Raw genomic sequence first — 25,695 nt, 5'->3', positions numbered from 1 at the left:
TTTGTGAGAAGAGACAATTGTTGTATATTTCTTTAATATAATTTTTTTCATTGGGTTATATACAGATTTAGCCAAGTTTTATATTTTTTGTGATGATAAAATGAATGTGGCAGTAATAATAAAATATGTACAGCCAATATCACCTTGGTGAAAGCGGATGTGAAATAAAACAGATCACTCACCTGTTTGTGAAAAGAATATATCAAAATTAAAGAGAGAGTATGAGTAGTATATTGTGGTTTAGTTACACTGTAACCTGGGTATCATTTAATCTTGTGTATCTAGCACTAATTTCTTTCACATTCATTTAATATCAAATCTTTGCTTAGAAATTTGTAAAAATCATTTAAAATCACCCCAAATCATCCAATTTGTACTTGTGTCCAGTAAACCTGACCATTCAATTTTGATAATGAGTGTCCAATTTACAAGTATTTAATTTCCTGACCACTGTTAAAAAATAAATAACCCAATTGATTATTGATGTATAATGATTAATTTTTGAACAGTGGTCAGGAAATTAAATAATTGTGAATTGGACACTCATTATCAGAATTAATCAGTCAGCTTTAAACAAGTACACAAGATTAAATCATACCATGTTACAGTGTTATATTCTACAAATATTCTGTACATTAAAAACAATTCACCAGTTTCTGATACAAGGGTTTGTGTAATCATTCTTGCAGGTGTTAAAAATTAAATAATAATTACATTGGAGTTTAGTCGAAGTCATCAGGGATTTCCATACATGTAGTTAATAACATTGAATATTGTTAAAAATTCATAATAATAGCATTGGAGATTGTGGTCACTCAGGGATTTCTATAGTTAATAACACTGAATGATTTTGTTGAAGCTGATTGTTATTTGAACAAAATAATTCTACTGGTACTCACTTTTGAAATACATGTATGTAGTTAATGATTCTGTTTGTATGAGTAAATGTGTTCATTTTTGTCTGGAGAGTGATTGAAATTAAACAATAACATGAAATCACTCAAGTGTACATATTGTTTCAAGTGACTGACCAGACATACATGTATATATGTACTGTACATGTATAACGATATGAATAGGTGCTTTTCTACCATGGATGATTGACTTTGTGACTTATAATAATAAAATACTTTAACTTTTGGCCTTTAATCACACGATTGTAAAGTGCTGCACTTAGGCCAAACAAATTTAATTTTTAGTCCTTCAGGCTGTTGATAAATAAAGAAATAGCTTCTTGAACGATGTACGATGTTTTTTTATTTTTTTAAATTTCAAAATATAGAACTAAATGCGTTCAAGTCTATCAACCAAGCAGACAACTTTTTAGATTTAAATGACCTAAGTTTTTTTCTAATGAAATAGGAAGCAATATTTTTAATATGTTTTCATAAAGAACAAAAATTCAAATTGTTGTGACCATAATAATAGACAACTTTTACTTTTTTTTTTTTTTTTTTGAGTCATGGTGGCTTAATGGGTAAAACGCTGGCTCGCTAGCCTGGAGGTCGCGTGTTTGATCCCTGCATTGGCCAAGAAAGTTCATCAGGATTTTCTGACGTGGTTCCCCCTTTGTCAGTGGTGCAGGACAGAGGGCCTGACAAGGACAGCTGTCAAGTCATTTGGATTGGACAAAAAAAAAACCAACCATCTGATTAAAACACAGATCCTATTTCATTTCCTTTTTTATGGTTCAAAATTTTGTTTTACATGTCTTTGCAAAACTAGGATCTGGAAGAGTTGTTATATAGCAGACGTTCTGCTTGATGTGAGGAATTAGCCAATGAAACAGTCTGTCACAGTGAGTTCTTGGCATGCTGTGCACGAAACTGTGGGTAAACCACTAGAAATGTCAACACTGATTGATTAATCAATGTCTGACGTCATAGGGTCAAAAGCCGCTCAAATGACCCCTGATGCGACCTCCCACTACAACTGGTCAGATCTTCATGTACATGTAGTAGAGGCCATCGAAAGTTTAAAAAACGAAAGGAAATATAGATCTGTATTTTAATCAGATTGAAAAAATGAGGTCCCGTGTACACATTGGCGTGCACGTAAAAGATCCCTTGGCAGTTGGAATTCAGTATAAGAGTAGGCCATTGTACTGCTGCCGAGGCAAAATTTCCCTCATAACACACTGTATGGCGTAAACACATCTTCATAAGCTCAGTCATAGCAGAACAGAAGGACGTTAAACCCCATTACATTTCATTTCACTTTTGGATTGACTCAGTAACTGATTTGATCTTTAATCACATTCACATTTATGTCAAGTACTTATTGCACTCACTATTAGAAAGCTAGTATAGTAGTACATGTAATTAGGAAAAATATAATTAATATATAAATTTGACAAGACGGTGTCAGACATCTCATTTTATTCAATTAAACCCCTTGACATGATAATCAAATATTTAATAATGAAAATTGAATTATAATATACCAAGCAGACAATAACTTGATATAGATCTGTATTTATCAAACTCAGTTTCCTACATTATTTATGAATACTTATTATTATTACTCATAAGGAAATATGATGATTATAATAGATCTACTTAAAGTGACAATTATACATAAACCAACAATGTGGAACGGAAAAAAAAGCTTAAAATATTTTCTAAATTTAAAATTATATTTTTAACCAGTTGTACTCACGGTACTGTACCTGAACTTTAACCCTTGCCCACTGCACATTTAATACAGAAATGAAATGGGGTTTAACATCCTACTTTTCTGCCCCGACTGGGCTAATGAAGACAGCATTTAATACAGATACTGTGAGTGGCAGACAGAGGCTATTTTCTCGAGGACCAATAGATGCGGAAAGGATCAGGAAAAAAAAAGTAGAACATAGAAGTGAAGGATCCACCGGGCTCAAGAAAAACAGATTCATAAACACCACTTACTCGTCAACTCTGTTTTTCTTGAGTTCTCTTCTACATCAAAGGACTTGTTGTACTCTTTATTTTATCAGTCTCATAAGATAATTATGGTAATATAACATAATGTATTGTTGTATTTATATACTTGTACTATGATGGTAATATAAAATATTGTTGTTTTTGCAGGTTTCTATAACTACAATGGTAATATAAAATATTGTTGTTTATACAGGTTTCTATAACTAGTTAACTACAATGGTAATATAAAATAATGTTGTTTTTACAGGTTTCTATAACTACGATGGTAATATAAAATCAGGCCTTCCTCTACAGATTGGTACCTGTGTTCATATATTAGAAGAATTTGGTCAAAATGTAGGGAAAGAGTTTGAAGGTTTGTGCATTCACTTGTTACATTACGTACATTATGTACTTGCGAGTACATGTAATATACAGTTTATAAAACTGAGATAACTAACAAAAGTTTAATATCAGTAGGCAGTGTCCATGGGCAGTTTGTAGAACACCCGTCTTACTTCATTCATAATGGGTGCCGGGGGTGTGAGGATGGCCAAATGGTTAGGCGTGCATGCTACATCATAAGGTCTGTCATTGAGTCAAGTGACATCGGTTTGATTCCCCAGTTGTACTTGACAAGGAGTAGAGTTGTCTGTCCAACCTCATGGGTTGTCAGGTCCTGCATCACTGACAAGGAGGGACCATGCCGGAAAATCTGGATGAACTTTCTCGGTCAATGCAGGGATCGAACACCCGACCTCCAGGTTAGAGAGCCAGCGTCTTACCCACTTAGCCACGTGATCCCCTATTGAAATAAAATTGGACCATATGTTAGTCCCGAAATGACCTAGTTTGTGTCGAGTGGACGTAAAACCTCATTTCTCTCTTACTTCATTCATAATGTTGTACTGTCGGTCTGTGAGTCTGGCGCTGGCTCACTAACCAGGAAGTTTGATCCCACTGAGAAAACTGCTCAAGATCTTCAAGTCGGGTTTGGATGAGACAAGAAACCGAGGTCTTGTGTACCCATTGGTGGACACGTAAAAGATCCCTTGGCAATTGGAATTCAGTATAAGAGTAGGCTGTAGTGCCGCTGCTCGGGCAAAATTTCCATCATAACATACTGTATATAGCGTATGCTTGGCTTCATTAGCCCAATCGGAGCGGAACAGCATGACGTTAAACCCCATTTTATTTAATTTCTAGCCTGGTTTCCCCCCATCTCAGTGGTGCAGGTTGGAAATACATGTCAGAGTAGGCCATATTGCCACACAGTCTGTGCAAAATATATCTCATAGCACACTTTGTGGCATATGCCCATCTTCATTAGCCCAGTTGGAACAGAAATATAAGATGTTAAAACCCGATTTCATTTCTGTATACTTCTCGCAGTCAGCCAACCTCCAGCAATGTAATCTTTATTTATTTTACAACCATGACATTTGTTTTTCTTATTTTTAAATGCTTTATTTATGTGTAAAGTTAGTCATGAGAGAGAAATTCAGTTTTACTGCCACTACAGTAGCCGTTAACTGTGACAGGTAAAACTTGACACCATTTTACATGACACACCAAACATAATGAATCTATTCATAATCTCTGTCTGGCTTATAGGTTAAAACATTAGTCTACTTATTGATATTATATTATTTTATAGCTTTCATAATGGCCATACAGGACAATCTAGGAAAGAAATCCATAGTGAAATAGAGCACTTGTTATAGTCTCTGATTGCGATTTTAAATTCCACTTATCGGTTTTCTTTGCGTGTAGTGCCTTCGCCCAGCATTTACTGTTAAGATTTAGAATGTATGCTTCCATTGTGATTATTGTGGCATTTCATGATATCCATGTGAAAATGTTGTATTAGACTTTGATCATTTTGATAAATCATGTTTTAAATGTGTTAAATTATACAAGTTTATTTATTGTTTGATAAAAGATTAGAGAAACCTGGTCAATAATAAACAGTGCTTTATATTATTCCATACAATTATTACCATCGGTGTATCTCATGATGTATGTGTGAAATTGGGGGGGTTGGATGGCTGAATGGTTAGCATGTGCGCGCTGTATCATTGAGTCAACTGGCGTGGTTTCGATTCCCCGGTTGTACGTGACAAGGAGTAGGGTTGTCTGTCCAACCTCGTGGGTTTTCTCCGGGTCCTCTGGTTTCCTCCCATTGCTAAAGACCCCTACGTGCAAGAAAATTATGGAGTATAATCAATAGTGTCTTGGTTGACTTTGATAATTTTGATAAAGCATGTTTAAAATGTGTAATATTATACAATTTATTTATCATGTATATGTACTGGACTATTATATAACATATAGACACAGTAGACATCATATATGTACCAGTAAGTGTAAAGTATGTGTGATATATCACATACTATTTATATATCAAAGGTGTCAATGATGGGATATTAGTGTTGAAATAAAAGAAGTATTCACTTGCCATACATATCTGCCTGAAGCTATAGTCTATGTACTCCCGCATGTGTCATATCAAATTGTTAAAATTCATCATTCTTATGGGTTTCTCAAATCTATCAAAAATTTGATATATCAGTGAAAATAAATTATAATTTTCTAATGAAGTAGAGAAACATTTGTTTCTTTGAAATAAATTGTTCATCTAATGAGTTTAAACATAATCTTTGAATAACATTTAGCAATTGAACATAAAATAACACAATTAACAATAACAATCACTATATTATATACACACAACATTTCGACAAGATTTCACTGGTTGTTATCAAGCATACAAAATACAAAAAAAAACCCCAAAACAGTTGTATTTTGTGTGTTCATTCTACAGTTACACTGTGTAAATATATGAATTTGTAATAACCACAGGCTATTCTTAGTTAACTAAAAGACATTTTTATGTGCAATACAAACCATTCAATTTTAGAAATTCTTAAGAATGTTAAAATACATATGAAATGCAAATCTTTAGACTGACAACACTGGTTTGACCATAATAGTGTTTTTAATGGGTCTTCATACACATGTACATAAAATTCTGCACATACATGTAGATGAATATGAAATAGGACAGGTTAGGCAAATTTTTAAGAGAAAAGATTTTAACTTCCTAGTACATGTACATAAAAGCTATATTTGTATATTAAAGAGACATTTACAAACAACAGTTTATAATTCGTTAATTCATTTTGCTTTATTTTTTTAATCTATGCTAACCTGGCATTCAGTTTTAATATGAATAATATAATACAGCTTTTAACTTTTATGAACGACTGGGTGTTCAATTTGGGTGTTAATTATGATTATCATTCTAGTTATTCACCTGTCCTATACTAGATATATGTATCAGTACTTTAAATTCATTAGGCCACTTATGAATGTTTTGTTAATTATGATTATTCTAGTTATTCACCTGTCCTAGATACATGTATCAGTACTTGGTCATTATTTTATAATCTTGTAGAGTTTACACAAAGTTTTGCTCTTCGGACATATTTAGTTGAGGTTAATAATGGAAGTCAGACATAGGTCTCAAGAAGTCATTTTATCAGCTACAGGAAATAGGGTCAATTAACTTCCATTCCCTTTAATAGGCTTCAACTACAGATATTTTTTATGTTATATAGCATATCGTGTTCTGTATAAACACAAATAGGTGCACCTCTCTATCTTTCATAAAGTGATTATTCAGGTGACAGGTACTTGTGACACGTGCTTATATAAATATATATATATCTCTTAACAGGATAATATTTCGGAATCGTGCCAGAGATATTGTTTCTACTTCCTAGTCTACATTTGTTTGATCAGAAGATCACCCCTTTTATCAAAATTATCTTTTATTTGATTAACATCGTACTATCGAATATCAACAATCAGGACTGATATCCATTTATCTATGTTTGAAAAAAATAAGATAAAGAATTATATGTTTGGTCATACCCCCCAATGATATAAGAAGCAGGGGCCTTATTCATGAAAATTTAAAATAAAATAGTTTTTAGAATTCTACCCTTTCATTGGCTAAGAGCTAAAATCTGTACTAGAACTTTAACTCCCAACCAATGAAATGGCTGTATCCTTAAAGCGAGAATTTCAAATTTTCTAAGAAAGTCAAAACGTAATTATTTCTATGTCTTTTGCTCAATAGGTTGTCAACTCACAATTATACGATCATAGGTGTCATTCTCACACTTAAAACTCATTTACACAGGAAATAATAACACAATTACCTCCCAATTACCTCCCTTGTTTTCTATTCTCCACCATGGAGTAGTTTTTTTCAAACGTTTGAAAATGAAGAGGGAAATGATATTTTTGCCAATTTCTCAGCTGGCAATAGTCAATTATAGGATTAATAGGATTATTCTTTAACAAGGTAGGACTGTTTATGGATACCATCTATTTTCAGGCTTTATTTTAATAAATTTTAAAAATATAACTTGAAAATTTGCAATTTCCGCTTTAAAATATTAGGTGGTTTGGTGGTCTAGTGGTTTAACCCGTTAAGCGTGACATTTTTAAAATGTTAACTACCCCATATTGTGTAATTAATTTGATTAAGTGATGAAGAACTATGTACTATAGAATTGGTTGGGGAAAATACCTCCAAGGCGTTATATTATGCCCTACACACAGTGAGTGGCAGTTGTCCAGGACGTAATATAACGTCCTACACATGCTGCGATCGTGGGGGAATTCCCAAGGGATTCACCCAAGTTACAAACTATGTTCTAAGAATAGGTTGGGGAAAATACCTCCAAGGCATTATATTATGCCCTACACACAGTGAGTGGCAGTTGTCCAGGACGTTATATAACGACCTACGCACTTAACAGGTTAATGCATGACTGTGAAATCACAAGGTCTGTCATTGAGTCAAGTGGCATGGTTTTGATTACCTGCTTGTACATGACAAGAAGTAGGGTCGCCAGTCCAACTTTGTGGATTTTCTCTGGGTCATCTGGTTTCCTTCCACTGCTAAAGACCCCTAGTCCCAAAATGACCTATTTTGTATCGAGTTGGCGTTAAACCCCTTTCATGAATTAGGCCATTGATCTTTAATATATAATTGTTTATATTTATGTTGTGCTATTCTGCTTAAAGGGGCATTATGAAGATTAGATAAAGAGCATCGAGATTTGATTAAGGTCTTTTCGTGTTAATAAATGTCTAATTAATAATTCATATGACATTTCAGGCCTAAAGAAAGACCTTCAATAGGCAGATTTAGCTCTTGCATAATGTATGTTTAAAGTAGCTAAGTCTCTAACTCATTATCATCCAAAGTCTTACACATAAAAAATACGAATTATTTGTCAATTCAAATCAACATTGATGTTGTGATCTTACCAGGAAAAGGCAGGCTTCGGATATCCAATATTTAAGACAAAATAAACATTTTACCATTGGTACACAAATTGTGTACCATAGTGCGTTTTAGCGTCATTTGCAACAAGTGACAAGACAGAACAAGGCTAGACATATTCAACTGGAGAGCATGCTCAATAGACTGGAATAACCAGTCACTAGAAATTGCTATAGGGTTGAGACTCATGCCGTATTTCGCTGGACATAACTGATTTGAAATTAGAGTCAAAACGGAAACAATTGAATGTAAATCAGTTTATATACAATCAGATTACATTATTATATGCGTTGCGACCCATTTGGGTCAATTTCTAGGTCCCAAATATTAGCGATTTAGCTCCTTTAATCTTTACTTCCTGAATACAGTTGACGCAATAGGTGAGATTAAATAAATCAACCAGGAAAATGGAACAATGACTTTTTAACAAAAGAGGTTCGTTCGTTTTGGGGCTTAACATACGCTTCTATCAAAGGTGATATCGTAAACAAAACAAAGAGATGGTTGTTTCATAACTTTGTAACAAAGAGTTGGTTGTTTCATAACTTTGTAACAAAGAGTCGGTTGTTTCATGACTTTGTAACAAAGAGTTGGTTGTTTCATGACTTTGTAACAAAGAGTTGGTTGTTTCATGACTTTGTAACAAAGAGGTGGTTGTTGTGATCACATTTTGCGTCCTAAATTATATGTAGACTTACCTGTATATTGGTTGATAAAATTCTTTTATGTTCTTGAATACATGGCATGTATGTAAAAAAAACCCCTATTATTTCTTGCAATAGAACCCTCATTTTTTTTTTTAAAAATTCTCATTTTGCAAATGAAATATAACAAATGGTCATATGGTTGGGTGGTCAAGTGGTGTATTGCCATTGATTCAAGTGCCGTGGTTTCGATTCCAGGCAGGTATATGACAAATAGTGGTATCACAGGTCCAACCTCATGTTTTTTTTCCAGCTGCTCCCAATTTCCTCCTACTGCTAAAGAAACATATGTGCAAGTGAATTATTGAAATACTGTTTATATAATAAAATGTGTGTAGTAAACCTACTCATTTCACATGACTTGACATGTAGAAAATATTGTTACCAGTTAATTTTTAGATGGTCTCATCCCTATGATATTCTCCTAGACTTAAGGGGGGGGGGGGTTAGTCCCAAAATGACCTAGTTTGTGTGGACTAGACCCTACGTGCAAGCAAATTATTGAAATAGAATTGAACCATTTTAGTCCGGATTGATCTAGTTTGTGTCGATGTTAAAATCTCTCTCTCTCTCTCTCTCTCTCTCTCTCAATGCAGGATGTCTGAACAACCACACATAGACAAACTATAGTTGGAGAAAATCAATCTTTTTTTATTTACGTTATTGAATCTGTTTTTTTATACTAGTATTCAAATGGATGTGTTCACTTTAAATCTTCTGTTAGTTACATGCTGTAAATAACTTGTTATTTTTTGTTATTTACTTTAAACAGTGTAACCTTTTCTTGACTTGAGTTGGCTAAGTTATGGGATATCATGATATCGGTACATGTCGAGTACACACAGGTATGTCAGTGTAGATGTCTGGTATATTGGAAGACATTAATCGCTCTCTTCCCCGGATCTTATTCGACTTTTATTCAATTGACAACTGAATTCAAACTTGAATGATATAAAGTCTGAAATTGAGTAGAAGCTGTTCAGTTTAAAAATCCACCCTACACTTTCTAATTCTTTCCCCAGATGTAATTTGTAGTCCCTGGGTCCCAGACAAAAAAATCTCAAGGAATTCATAATATTAGGGAACTTTATAATCTTGTTATAAGTTACGATGTCATCGATATTCATATTTTCATACATATTTGCAATGTTCAGAAACTTGCATCAACAATCCTTGTACTTTTCAGATGATAACCAATTTGATTTCACCTCTCATATAATTTCACTACTTCCTAGTCTACATTTGTTTGATCAGAAGATCACCCCTTTTATCAAAATAGGTGCACATCTCTATTTTTTATAAGTGATTATTCGTGAGAGGTACTTGTGACAGATGCTTATATAAATATATATATATATACACATATATATATATATTAAAAAAGTTATTTTTAAAATCACAAGATAATTATATATACTAAATTATAACTGGCGATTTCGGCGTTCATTGTATATTATCTTCACAAAACGTTTTCGCTCCGTGGAGCTCCTCAGTGTGTATACAATGTCTATATGGTAACCGTATTATGAAGTCATTTTCTAATTGTTATATTATGATGTCTTACATAGCTTAAAGGGACATAATTAGCCATGTGTATACAGTGTTATAAGTTAGCATTTAAATCAGGTTGTAAAATTTCAATTAGTTCTTTTTCTTTCATTTCCTGTTGTTTTCTGTTTGTATTGAACAGGGGGGGGGAAAGATTTTAAAGTTTCCATTATTACACTCTGCCATATATATCTTAACAAGATAATATTTCGGAATCGTGCAAGAGGTGTTATTCCTACTTCCTAGTCTACATTTGTTTGATCAGAAGATCGCCCCTTTTATCAAAATTATCTTTTATTTGATTAACATCGTACTATCGAATATCAACAATCAGGACTGATATCCATTATCTATGTTTATAAAAAAATAAGATATAGAGAATCTCCTACCAGTCTTTTTTGATATCAAAATATATCAACACAAGTTGATAAAGTAACAAAAAACGAGGCTCTGCCGATTTTTTTTTACTTTATCAACGAGTGTTGATATCTTTTGATATCAAAAAAGACGAGTAGGAGATTTTATTTATCACCCAATCCCTTCTTACATGCACAAATTGATAAATATAATTCTTTGCTGTAGATTTCACTTTTACTGAACATTACGGCGTAGTGATACATGATTTTTTGACAGCAATTCAACCATTGCAAAGTCCTTTATATTGACCCAGTGTTTCCATCAAGGTCAACTGAATAACAATAGTTCATGTTTAATAAAAAAAAAACGTTACTTTTTATAAAAAATGAACTGTTCTTTGAAAATAAAAAAAAGTAGTTCCTTTTCAACTGACCAATCAAATTCATGTAAAGCGATATCTCCTATGAAATTTATCACACAAGCGATATCTACTGTAGAATGTATTATTGGGTGATAAAACAAATTATATGTTTGGTCAAACCCAACAATGATATAAGAAGCAGGGGCCTTAATCATGAAAATTTAAAATAAAATAGTTTTAAGAATTCTACCCTTTCTTTGTCTAAGAGCTAAAATCTGTATTTAGATTTTATTTCTCAGCCAATGAAATGGCTGTATCCTTAAAATATTAGAGGGTTGGGCGGTCTAGTGGTTTAATGCGTGCCAGGGAAATCGCAAGATCTGTCATTGATTTAAGTGGCTTGTTAGATCTGATTTGATTTCACCCCTTAAACAATTTCAATAATTGTTATAAAAGCATCCATTTTAATCACACGTTTAGTTTAATTTCATTTTCTTCTACTGTGATTCCCCGGTTGTATGTGGCAAGGAGTAGGGTCGCCTGTCCAACCTCGTGGGTTTTCTCCGGGTCCTCTGGTTTCCTCCCACTGCTAAAGACCCCTACGCGCAAGTGAATTATGGAAATAAAATTGAACCATATGTTAGTCCTGAAATGACCTAGTTTGTGTCGAGTGGACGTTAAACCTGTAAGTAGTGATAGCCCAGAACACATGATACCACTTCTGACCTTAATGGAAAATGATATTCATTTGTTATGCATGTGAATCTAAATCAGATTAGGCAATATATTATTATTATTACAATTAATTCAAGATATATTTTATTTCTTGTCTTTTATTGTTAAAGATTGTCGTTCTCGCAGTTCAAGAATAGAAAATGAAAATTGTATATTGAAAATTTCATTCAAATTACTTTATTCTGAACAAAGTAATTTCATTCAAATTACTTTATTCTGAACAAAGTTATGGGTTTTGGAAGATGTACATGTAGTGCAGATTGCTTTTTATCGTGGACTCATCCTCGTTTCCCCCTTTTTTAAATTAAATCATTAAATGGCGATTGTATTTCAATCTGTTTAAATCTCTGCCATTCGATGGTTTAGAGAGTTGATCACAGGCTTGTGATGTGAATAAATGTCTAAATAATAATTTATATAACATTTGAAACCAAAATAAAAAAAATTGCAATAGTCAGGCTTAACTGCGTCTTTATAACTGAAAGAGGAAGAAATATTGTTTTTACTATGAAGTTGAATGAATTCAACTCTTTTATTTCATTTCCTGCTTACATGTACAAAAAAAACAATCATATGTTATTAGCTGATTTATTCCCAGAGAAAAATATTGATGACACATACAATCAGTTCTAAACATGAAATACTGTGCATCATTATAAAAACACTTAACAAAATTATAAAGAAAAACCTTCAAATAAAAGGCAATGAATGTATTTTAATAGAAAATCAATGTTTTTTTCAAAATCAAGTTATCATTTAATCACATTGCTGTCTTTTATTCTGTACATTATTTCGATAATGGAAGAAAATTAATTTGTAAAACACATTTTGTGTGGTATTTATTTGATGATTGTGGTGTAATGTCAATCAATAAAATATGAATCAATGTTTTTATCAGTATGGTATTAGTTTTATTGATTGAATTAAAGACAATCTATTAACCAATCTGAACAGTTTATTAACCTAATCAACTCCAACAGAATTACCAAGCATCAAATTGTTTAAGTGGCATTTTTAGTAACTGACTCTGAATGAAAATAGCAGAGAAAGAGTAGAGAATCTGCATTGAAATTATTATATTTTGGATTCGTTGGTTTCTAAAAAAGATAGAGAGAGAAAGGGGGTTTAAACTCCAGTCAAAACAAACTAGGTCACTTTGCGATTAACATATAGTTCAATTTTATTTCAATAATTCGCTTGCACATACAAGTTTGTTGCAGTGGAAGGTAACCAGAGGACCTGGGGAAAGCCTAAGTGGTTGGAAGGCAACCCTGCTCCTTGTCATGTATTGGCGGGGAATCGAATTCTCGTCACTTGACTCTATAACAGACCTGGTGCTCTAGTGCATACAGGTTAAACTGGTTTCTAAAAGGTAAATATGTAACATGTATATATGTAAATGAAAGTTATTACCATATGTATACGTGATGAGACAGGCAAGATGTTTATTTCATTCATATTTCGGGAGCCACTGAAATGGAATGGGGTTTAACGTCCTACTGTTCTGCTCCTAAGCTGGGCTAATAAAGACGGGCATACCCCATACAGTGTGCTATGAGGGAAATTTTGCCCGGGCAGCGGCACTATCGCCTATTCTTATATCGAATTCCAACTGCCAAGGGATCTTTTACGTGCATTCTAATGTATACACGGGACCTCGGTTTTTCGTATCATCCAAAGGACTAGACAGCTGTCCTTGTCAGGTCCTCCGTCCTGCATCACTGACAAGGGGGAACCACGCTGGAAAATCTCAATGAACTTTCTTGGCCAATGCAGGGATCGAACACCCGACCTCCAGGATAGCGAGCCAGCGTCTTACCCACTTGATCCCCCAGTGTGTAAGACGTTGGCTCGCTAACCTGGAGGTCCTGTATTTGATCACTGCGCTGACAGAGAAAGTTCATCAGGATTTTTCGGCATGGTTCCTCCTTGTCAGTGGAGCTGGACCGAGGGCCTGGCGAGGGACAACATGTAGTCATTCGAATTGGTCGAAATTGGACCCTATGTACAAATTGGTGTGCATGTAAAAGATATAAAAGTAGGCCGTAGCTATGATGTCCGAGCTAATTTCCTTCATAGCACACTGTATGGCGTATGCCCGTCTTTATTAGCCCGTTCGGAGCAGAACAGTAGGATGTTAAACCCCATTTCATTTCATTCATAATTTGAGATAAGATTGTGTTTCTGATCTTAAAGTAGTCAAAGTTTATCGTGAATCATAGTTTTAATTTATTTCCCTAAAACTTCATTCATAGTTTGAGTTAAAATTCAGTTGCTCATCTTTACTAGTGTAAATAAGTGATTAAGTTTATTGTGAATCACCCTTATTAATGTATTTCCCCTCTCTAGCAAATTAAAACTTGATTAGGGATGGAAATCGTGAATTTGGCATTTAAAACATAATTTACAACTGCGAATAAGCTCCTTTTTCCAAAAACCTATAAATGTAATCATAGAATACATTTATTGCCAATTTGTTTTTTTTACGTGAATAAACCGAGAAAAAAACCACATCGAATTTAGTTTATTGATAAGTTCCAAATTTAATTTCCCTTTTTCCAATCCGGAATTACTTTAAAATTCTGAACTAAACCTGTTGCTCAGTTCTGATCACTTACCACAACTTCTGGTAAATCATTCTTTATAGTTGCATGTGGGACCATGAACTATGGCGTGCTCTCTCTCTCTCTCTCTCTCTCTCTCTCACTGCTGTGCTGTGTTTCAAATGAAATAAAGATGTTGTGGGACAACACCCAGTGGGACATTTCTATGTTTTGATTTTATATTACCTGGTACTATAAATAATCAGTGATGTGTTTCACCATAAAATAATCTTTAATGACACTTAAACATACATTATTCAAGAGGTAAATCAGCCTATTGCTGGTCATTCTTTAGGCCTTAAATGTTGCATAAATTATTAATTAGACATTTATTAACATGACAAGATAATAATCAACACTCCATGCCATCGTAAACCCGCAATATTTAGTGGATTTGAATACATTTTGTGATGGATAATTTAACGTAAAAATGGGTAATCGAGACTTAGTTTATTATCATGCCAACATGACTGATGACGATCAAGGCTAGCTTTAAATTAAATCGTTAATATCAGTTTGCTTGAAATTCTCAGCATGTTCTGTTTTCATTATCTATGTTTAAACTATTATAGCGAGAACTGTCAGGTCTTTATCTAATCTTACATAACGCCCCTTTATTTGGTCATAAATTTTACCTGGTTAACACATACTCTGTAAACAGAAGAGATAAAATTATTGACAGGTATAATAATCAATATCATCTTATTAAAGTGGGGATCACGGTGGCTAAGTGTGTAAGACGCTGGCTCGCTAGCCTGGAGGTCGGATGTTCAATCCCTGCATTGGCCGAGAAAGTTCATCCAGATTTACCGGCGTGGTTTCCCCTAGTCAGTGATGCAGGACGGAGGGCCTGACAAGGACAGCTGTCTAGTCATTTGGATGGGACGAAAAACCGAGGTCCCATGTACATGTACATACATCCCAAACTTAGGCTGCCTATCTACAGCTAGCTCCGGCTGAGAATAGGCCCTAAGCTAATTAAACAACATTTTAATTCCTACATCGACGATTTTAGTCGAAAACACTGAGTATGCTTTTAGAAATTTTTAAAAGTATTTATTTTTCTTCTATTGTCATATTGAATGAAATTAAATATGTTTATTTAGCCGCTGTGTGTATGAAAGATGTCAAACTAATCAAAGCCGAATCACAAAATAGTCCTCTAATTATTCAATATGGCGGCGCCCATGAAACATAATATCACAGAGGCGGTTTTGTTTGCGAAAACAAATTTAGGAGTATCTAACCTTGTTTTGAAAGATAAACAGATTGAAACTCTAAAGACAGTTTACAATGGTAAAGAATTTATTGCAATATTACCCATAGCACATATTATATATCGCTTTTATGCGAGTGTCAGCGACATGGCGTGTTTACATAAAACACACGTGCTTGCGTTGTTTTTACTCTGTTGTCTAAACAAACGGTGTATAGTCGATATGTCCCGCCCCAAAATGATCACATGAACGTTTTAAATGGCGGGTAATCAGTGCAGTGTCACATTCTGGGAAGTATGCAGTATGATGTACATATTGTCCCGCCCCAAAATGATCACATGAACGTTTTAAATGGCGGGTAATCAGTGCAGTGTCACATTCTGGGAAGTATGACGTAGATGGGTCGCTGCGTGCAGTATGATGTACATATTGGCGTGCATGTAAAAGATCCCTTGGCAGTTGGAATTCGATATAAGAGTAGGCCGTAGCGCCGCTGCCTGGGCAAAATTTCCCTCATAGCACACTGTATGATGTATGCCCGTCTTCATTAGCCCAGTTTAGGAGCAGAACAGTAGGACATTAATCCCCATTTCATCTCATTTTTATTAAAGATACATTATGGGAGATTAGATAAAGAGCTGGCAGTTCTCACTATAATAGTTAAAAACTAGATAATGTAAAGGGAATTTGCTGAAAATTTATGTCAAATTGATCCACCCTGAATCGAGATTTTAGCGATTGAAATTTCGGCCTAACCTTGATTGTCATTACTAAAGTCGGTACGATAAAAAACCTTATCCATTTCATGATTAAGAAAGACCTGCAATAAGCAGATTTAGCTCTTGCATATTGTATGTTTAATCTGTTAGTTAAACAAAATAAAATCATATTGATAAAATCAACTCTGTTATTTATGGTAGAGAAATAATAAAACTACTGATATGTCACCGTATTTGTTTCTCGGTTTTATCAGGTTACAATATCAGGATTTAAAATAACACCAAACAGAATTCATCTTTAGTTCTTCACTGTTATTAATATATAGCTATTAAAGGAGCATTATGGGAGATTACATAACGAGTTGACAGTTCTCGATGTAATAGTTGAAAAAATAGATAACATAAATATAATATGCTGAAAATTTCAGTTAAGTTGCTACAGATATTAGCTTTTGAATTTAGTCTAGCCTTGATCATCATTACTAAAGTCAGTACGATAAATAGCAAAGTCTTGATTATCCATTTTTACATTTAATTATTTTTAAAAAAATGTATTCCAGTCCGCTAAATATCAAGGCTAGTGATGGCATCAAGAGTTGATTATGGTCTGGATAAGTTAATTAACGTCTAATTAATAATTTAGATAACATTTCAGGCCCAAATTAGCTTTTGAACAATGCATGTTTAATGTTTTGTTGAAAACTGAAAAATGGGCTTTGAGAAGAGAAAACGAGTATTGATACAGAGGTGGGGTACTTGCCTAATCTTCCAGGTTCTTCCTGGGTTCCTCATGCTGCTGCAGATCCCAAGATTACATGTATCACAAGTCAGTCCCAAATAATCTGTTTGAATTATGTTATGGCTATCTGTATTCCTCTGATTGTCCCTTGAGTCAAGTGGCATGGTTTCGATTCCCCGGCTTGTACATGTCAAGGAGTAGGGTCACCTATCCAACCGTGTGGGTTTTCTCCGGATCCTCTGGGTTCCTCCCACAGCTAAAGACCCCAATGCCGAAGAGAATTATTGACATAAAATTGAACCAAACGTTAGTCCGGAAATGACCTAGTTTGTGTCAAGTGGAAGTTAAACCCCATTTCTCTCTTTCTCTCTCTGATTGTCCTGATCTAATTAATTAAAGTTATATCTTTATTTCATTCTTTTTATATGATTCCGATTGTATACACTATACTTTAGTTATAGTGGACGATATCTTGTAGCTTGACCAGAGCTGTGCGATTTCATTGACTGTTAACGGTACACAACTAAAAGCACAATACACAAATGAAACTTGTCAGATGTTTCGGTTTTGTTGTTCTGTTGCTTGAAATCATCTGTGTTATGCACATTACTTTAGTTAGTTTGTACTTAGGTCAGTGGACAATGTTATGTGACTTGATCAGAGTAGTGTGATTTTATTGACTGTTAACGGTACACAACTAAGAACATGGCACACAGATCAAACTCGTCAGATATTATATAAAATGGAGTCTGGTAAAATATGAAATATGGAATATAATATAAAATGAAAAAAGGTGAAAAAAGAATTGCAAAACATGATTTTAATTAGATTGTTATCATCTGTTCATTTAAGAAAGATAACAGATTACTCTTTTGATGTAAGAGTTTTTATAACCTCGTCAAATTGTTACTTTATGTTTATTATGATTATTATATTACAGCAACATGGTATAGAGGTTACGCCATACAGAACAAGGAAAAAAAGGTAAAAAAAAAAAAATATTACTTGATAATATTGGGCAATTAAGCAATATAATATTAGTATGTGACACCCAAATGAACTAGAAATAGATAAACACATTGACATCAACTAGACAAAACACAGACATTTTAGTCTTTCATGGCAATTTTTATTCTCATGCATTTTTAGATATTTTAAGAAGTACAGTACTCTTGACTGAATGGCTATTTCTGAAATTTTGAATTCACATAACTGAGAGATGTGTTTATCTAAAAACTCTTGGAAAATTTTTTCTTATTATTTAGCTATCTATAGTTAGCTTTCTGGAGCAGAAATAGAAAATGACAACTTATCTACAAATTGAATATCTAAATATTTGCCTTGGTGGACTGCTCTCTGAAGGCTTAGTATTATAGGAATGTATTACTGCCTTATTAACAAAGTTGTCATGGTATTATATCATATAAAGTGGTCTTCATCCATTATGTATTATCCATGTAACTTTTAACAAAAAGATTATTTTAAATTATTTCTTTAAGGGTATATTTCCAGCATCTTATATTCAGCAAAAACCATGCAAGGTTGAAAATATAGGGTGAGTTGATCATGTTGTACATGTACCATTATTGAATACATGTTATTTTGTAATGTACTCAAAAAATGTTAATTTTTTGACTGATCCATGGTGGCATGTTGAATATGACACTAGCCAAGAGTATGATTGACAGGGTTGTCCAGCCTGGTTCCGAGTTGACAAAGCATTCTCAGACCTAAGTTAAGATTTTACACAAATTTGTTTGTCTTATTTTAACTCAAATATAGCCCATTATAAAACTTTTGTTGTTTTAATGTATCAAATACATCAATAAGTAACTGTGTAAAGTTTTCTGTTTCTGGATCAAAGATGCTTCTCATAAACAGTGATTGAAAGTAAAGTAAATACATTATGCAAGAGCTAAACCTGCATATTGCAGGTCTTTCATTAGGCCTTAAATGTTATCTAAGTTATTAATTAGACATTAATTAACTTACAAAGACCATAATCAACTCTTGATGCCATCGATGCCTGTGAGGTTTAGTGGGTTTGAATATGTTTTGTGGTGGATAACCGTAAAAATGGATAATCGTAACAAAGGTAGTAATGACGATCGAGGCTAGCCTAAAATTGAATCCCTAATATCTAGGTACAGAGTGAAGCAATAAGACTGAAATTTTCAGCATATTCTCTTTTCATCATCTATTTTTTAACTGCCAGCTCTTTATCTAATCTTACCTAATGCCCCTTTAAGTCTGAGAATTCCTTGTGAACTCGGGGGCCAGGTTGTTCAGGGCAGAAGAATTGTCTTGTCGTATGTTTAAAATTAACTTTAACTCTTGGAATTCAACGAAAAGAGTGTGAAAGCACCGTTGTCAGGACAAAAATTCCATCATAGCACACTATATGGCATATGTCCATTTTCATTAAGCCAGTTTAAAAATGAAATTAAAAAATAAATTGTTGGGGTTTTTTTTGCTATAAAAATTATCTGAAATAATAATAGAATTTATTGGTCAATATGTTGAAATTTCCATGGTAGAGGTCTAAATGTATGCATAATGTCTATTTTTATTGTAAATTTTTTATTACAGTCGATTTGAAACTATAATACCTATAGAAGACCCTATAACTAAAGAAGTTACATTTGTATTAAGAGAATGGGCGGTAATATGGAAGAAACTCTATGTGGTAAGGATTGTTTTAATTAAAAACTGACAAGAATGCCCTTGTATAGGCCAACAAAAGTATAAAACCAAATAATAATATTGGCCTGTTTCAATTTTTGCATGGTCCTCACATTTTTTAAAATTATTTTGAACTGTTTGTACATGATCAGGTAAAGCTTATACATGTAGAAAAACTTTTTAGCTAATTTAAAACAATCACCTATATAGGATTCATGGGCTTTCTCTGGGTCCCCTCATTCGTTTGAATTATCTGGAACTGTTTTTGCATGATATGGATATAAAAAGTTTATATTGAACTGATTTTGCTGAAATCACTCATTTAACTTTGTGGGTTTTCTCTGGATCCTCTTACATCCTCCCACCCCAGGTACCCAAGCCAATTATTAAAAATGTTAGTCCCAAAATAACCAAGTTTGTCTTAGGATTGTTGTTAAATCTTATTTATTTCTCTTGCTCTCTCTCTTTTGTAGAAAAGTCATTCTTTGTTCAAGAATATAGAGAAAGTAATGCGCGAGTTAATTGGTTATCGTAAAGATTTAGTGCACAATGGGATAACAGAAGATCAGTTAAACGATGTCAAAGATCAAATCATCATGAGAATAGATTGGGGAAATGGGTGAGTAGAGTAGACAACGGGGAAAAATGGGCAAGTAGAATAGACGAGGGAGAAATGGGTGAGTAGAATAGACGAGGGTGAAATGGGTGAGTAGAGTAGACGAGGGGGGAAAGTGGGCAAGTAGAATAGACGAGTGGGAAATGGGTGAGTAGAATAGACGAGGGGGGAAAATAGGCAAGTAGAATAGACGGGGAGAAGGGGGTGATGGGTAAGATAATAGACAGGGGAAGAATGGGTGAGTAGACTGGGGGGAATGGGTGAGTAGACTGGGCAAATGAGTGGAATAGACTGGGGAAATGGGTGAGTAGACTGGGCAAATGAGTGGAATAAACTGGGGAAATGGGTAAGTAGACTGGGCAAATGAGTGGAATTGACTGGGGAAATGGGTAAGTAGACTGGGGAAATGAGTGGAATAGACTGGGGAAATGGGTAAGTAGACTGGGCAAATGAGTGGAATAGACTGGGGAAATGGGTAATTAGACTGGGCAAATGAGTGGAATAGACTGGGGTAATGGGTGATGAGACTTTGGGAATGAGTGGAATAGACTTGGAAATGGGTAAGTAGACTTGGGGAAGGAGTGGAATAGACTGGGCAAATAGACTGATTGTTTACAATAAAGGGACATTAATACAGAAATGAAATATCTGGAGTTTTAACCTCGCGGAAATGAGTCTAATTCAGAAAACTATCTGAATAAAGTATACAGTACATGTATGCCTGCCATTCTAATTTATGTTGGGTTTTTTTCAGGAAACTTGGAATGGATCTGGTACCGAGAATAGATGGAGAACAGTTAGAAACAGATAACCATAGTATTGTTGATTTATACAGAATACACTGTAAAAGTGTAGAAAATAGTCAAGGTACCTGGGTATGTACATTTACTGTATTCACAAGGATATTTGATAAATTATATATACATGTGAACCTGTTTACAGAATTCCAACCTATTGGGTTTTCTCCGAGCTCGCCGGTTTGCTGCCACTGCTAAAGACCCCTATGCATAAGCAAATTATTAAAATAGAGTTGAATCATATATTAGTCCCGAAATGTAGAATGGATGTTAAACCCTCTCTCTCTCTCTCTCTCTCTCTCTCTCTCTCTCTCTCTCTCTCTTTGTTTATCAGATTATTATTGATTCTGTCAAAGATCTTCATGAATCAAGGATTTGAGTGTTGTTGCCACATACATGTCAATTTGTTTTATTCTTGTAATATATATATACTATTCCATTGTTCGCGGAAGCCACTGTGGCTCAGTTAGTAAGTGTTAGCCTAGAAAGTTCTTCAAGATTTTTGGTTTCCACCTTGTCAGGTGTGCAGGACCGAGGACCTGGTAAGAAACAGCGTCTAGTTGTACCATGGCCCCTTGTACACCCTTGAAATTCACTGAAGAGTGAGCGGAAACACTGATGTTAAGGAAAAATGTCTGTCATAGCTCACTATGTGGTGTATGCCCATCTTCAAAAGCCGGATTGGTGCAGAAAAGTAGGACATTAAACCCCATTTCATTTCATTTCCATTGTTCACAATTCTGCCTTAGATTTTTAAAATAAAGTTAATGTAAATGTAGCTACATCTGTAAGAAGAAATTTCCTATCTAGCTCTGTAGACTCTATTCTCCTAAAATGAATATTTCTTGTCGATTGCTTAAAGGGGAGTTGGATGGCCGAATGGTTAGCATGTGTCGGCTGTATCATAAGGTCTGTCATTGAGTCAACTGGTGTGGTTTCGATTCCCTGGTTGCATGTGACAAGGAGTAGGGTCACCTGTCCAACGTCATGGGTTTTCTCCAGACCCTCCGGTTTCCACCCACTGCTAAAGACTCCTACACGCAAGCAAATTATTGAAATAAAATTGAACCATGTGTTAGTCCCGAAATGACCTAGTTGTGTTGAGTGAAAGTTAAACCCCATCTCTCTCTCTCTCTCTCTCTCTCTCTCTCTCTCTCTCTCTCTCTCTCTAAATTGCTTAAATTTCAACTTTTATAATTATCCAGCCACGAAGACAAACGATAAGAAGTAGAAACAGTAAAGAAAATAAATCGTCTTCGATCCACCATTTACTGGTTAAAGTTGATAGTTTTGTTTGTAATGTTGGTGATGAATCTGAAGTTTATGTGTCTTTGTTTTGTTCTGGTGATAATGAATTTATAAGGTAATAGGATTAATATGTGTATAATTATGATATATTAAACATGCATTATGCAAGAGGTAAATCTGCCTATTTCAGGCCTTTCTTTAGGCCTGAAGTGAAATGTTATCTAAATCATTAATTAGACATTTATTAACATGAAAAGACCATACTCAACTCTCGATGCTATCTTATGTGTTCAACATAATCGGATAATCGGGACTTTATTAATTATCTTGACAGCGGTAACAATGACAATTGAGGCTACAGTAATTTTGAAATTTTCAGCATATTCCCTTTACATCATCTAGTTTTTATCTATTATAGTGAGAACTGCCAACTCTTTATAATAGTTTAAAAATAAGTAATAAAAAAGGAATATATTGAAAATTTTTGATCAAATTACTTTATTCTGGGCGACGTAATGACTACCATTGCCACTATAATAAACAAAATCTTTATTTTCAGTCCTTCAATTGGCAGATGTTCATATTAACAGTTGACGAAAATATGACCAACATTGTCTAATCCACTCAATATCTAATCCATCTAGAGGGATGATTATGGCTTTGTCATGTGAATAAATGTCTAAATAAGCCAGAAAAATTAGACAGATTTAACTCTTACATAATGCATCTTTAAAAACACCCTAAAATGTTTCAATGGCATTTAGTACTTGAACTGGATATACACAGGACAAAATTCTATGGAATATGATTTTACTGTTTATTACTAAGCGACATTTTGACTAAGTTTCTTGGGGCATTAAAGGGGCAATAACACTTGCTGGCTTGACAGCTCCAGAAAAAAAAAAGCCTTATTCTAAGTACTAGGTGTTTAAGTATCCTACCTGTTGTGTGAATTATCCATTAAATCTTATTTTACTTGTCCAGAGGGTTCAAAAATATTTTTAAATCCAAGTCACATTTGAAAAGCTTTACGTCAGGCTTTTCAAATGATTTAGTTGAATTTTTCCAATTTTATTAAATTAGGTGTGTTAAGATGAAATTTGTATCATCCATTAATTGGAATATTGTAAAATAGTGCAATTTGTTTACCAGAATAAAGATTTGGACATATTATTCAGTTACAACAAGAGTGGTATTGAGCCTTTAACATGCAGTAAACATACTATTACATGTAGCTTTTCTGTTTGAAACTAAGTTTGTTAACCTTAACTGCCATGGGTCTTTCACATTGATTGGGGGTAGGGTCTAACATGCACTATAGATCATAAGGTCTGCCATTAAGTCAACTGGCGTGGTTTTGATTCCCAGCTTGAATGTAGGGTTTCTATGGGTCCCAATGCAATTATTGACTTTATCTGATATTTACAGTGAGAAGTTCTTACTACGATATAATAAAAATGGATGGCCAGTTCCACAGACCAGATCTGATAATTACTTTGGATTATTTCTGGTAAGTTTAAAAAATATGATTATTTTCAGTTTCAGTCTCAGAAAACTCATACAAAATTTTAATCATATTTTTTAGTTATAGTTGGTTATTCAACATGTAACTTGGTATGCTTGTTTGTTTTTTTTGACAATTGTGCATGAATTGCACACTATGATTTTAATGTAGGTCTAATGATCTAAATGTGTGCTCTATATCATGAGGTCTGTCATTTGGCCATGGCTTGATTTTGATTCCCAGCTTCTAGACCACAAGGAGTAGGGTCACCTGTCCAACCTCGTGAGTTTATTCATCCTTCGGTTTTCTTACCACTAAGAGAGACCCCCTACTTGCAATTATTCAAATAAAATTGAATCCTCTGTTAGTCCAAAAATGACCTATCTTGTGTCAAGTAAACGTCAACTGCCATTTCTCTCTCAATCACTTTGTTTTCTGATCAATCTCGGCTCCCAGAGAGAAGTTTACCATTCGTTTATCTCTGGGAAAACTTGTGATGTATCCTTACCCAGGTCGCTGCACAAAGTTCCAAGATGGCGGCTCACACTCATGCTTGAGGAGGATTGGCGGGTGCCTCATCAGTGAAATAGCCCAGGGCATCTCTTTGTCTAAATCCAGTACTGAATATGATTGATTATTTGATTACAGGATTTATCTGATGATGATTTACAGAAAGATATTTATCTTGTAGCTCAGATATACAGATTAGGTAAGTTATAAAGGTTTACACCACCAGTTTTCTCTATATTAATTGCTATATTTATATAGTCTCTAATAAACTCTAATAGATATATTGACGATATATATTTTTATTATGATATACAAAAATTGCTAATGCTTAGGCTTTATCTCTTGCACCACCTGAATTGATTGGGAATTAACATAGTGCTCTTACAGCTGAACCAACATGGCCCCCTGCTTCACTTGAATGCAATTGGGTTTAACACAGTGCTCTTACAGGTCAACTAGCGCAGCCCCCTACATCACTTGACCCCCTACTTAAAGCTGGACCAACACTGCTCTGTTTTACTTGTAAAATATTAGTATTTCAAATAATCATGTTGAGTGGAAATTAGCTAAATTTAGAGCAATGCCCATTATAATTATACTAGAGTTAGTGCCCTATTAACAACTCATCACCTTGTAACAAGAACACTGAACACAGTTCATGCTAATGAGTTAGACCACACCAATTTCAATTTCATTTTTTCGGGATTATATAAAAAATATGTCTTTGCATTTCAAATTTAAGAAACCCTGAACAACATCATCTTTGAGCTTACATGTAATTGTCCATCTTTGCTAGCCAAGGGTTACGATACGATTCGCTTCAATCGTAACCCTTGGCTGGCGAAGATGGTATTTGTCAAAATCCTGAAGAACTAAAATTCAAATTAAGTTGGCCTTAACATCATCTGGCTTTATTATAGTAATCACAAAATATATTAACACATCATGAGTGGCTTAGGTGTTTGGGAAATTGAAGATTTTACTGGGACCTGTTTCTCGAAATCTTAACTAAAGATAAAATCCAACTTTAATTTTGATTGGCTAAGCACTAAAATCAATCTAATATTATCCAATCAAATTACTAAAATTT

General features: G+C 34.1%; 1 protein-coding gene across 1 annotated transcript in view; it reads left to right on the top strand.

Moving 5' to 3' along the window:
- LOC126828080 (dedicator of cytokinesis protein 3) overlaps window positions 1-25,695 on the top strand; it is a 102,866-nt gene that overhangs the window by 4,031 nt on the left and 73,140 nt on the right. The window contains exons 2-10 of the mRNA XM_050557657.2: window positions 3,172-3,279; window positions 18,189-18,232; window positions 18,748-18,803; window positions 19,838-19,934; window positions 20,404-20,549; window positions 21,301-21,421; window positions 22,549-22,706; window positions 24,020-24,101; window positions 24,744-24,804. Coding sequence (XP_050413614.2) covers window positions 3,172-3,279; window positions 18,189-18,232; window positions 18,748-18,803; window positions 19,838-19,934; window positions 20,404-20,549; window positions 21,301-21,421; window positions 22,549-22,706; window positions 24,020-24,101; window positions 24,744-24,804 — 873 coding nt within the window. The remainder of the gene's footprint in view (window positions 1-3,171; window positions 3,280-18,188; window positions 18,233-18,747; window positions 18,804-19,837; window positions 19,935-20,403; window positions 20,550-21,300; window positions 21,422-22,548; window positions 22,707-24,019; window positions 24,102-24,743; window positions 24,805-25,695) is intronic.

The sequence above is a fragment of the Patella vulgata genome, chromosome 7 (assembly GCF_932274485.2).
Source record: "Patella vulgata chromosome 7, xgPatVulg1.2, whole genome shotgun sequence".
NCBI lineage: Eukaryota > Metazoa > Mollusca > Gastropoda > Patellidae > Patella > Patella vulgata.
This window is presented reverse-complemented; position numbering and strand designations above follow the sequence as displayed.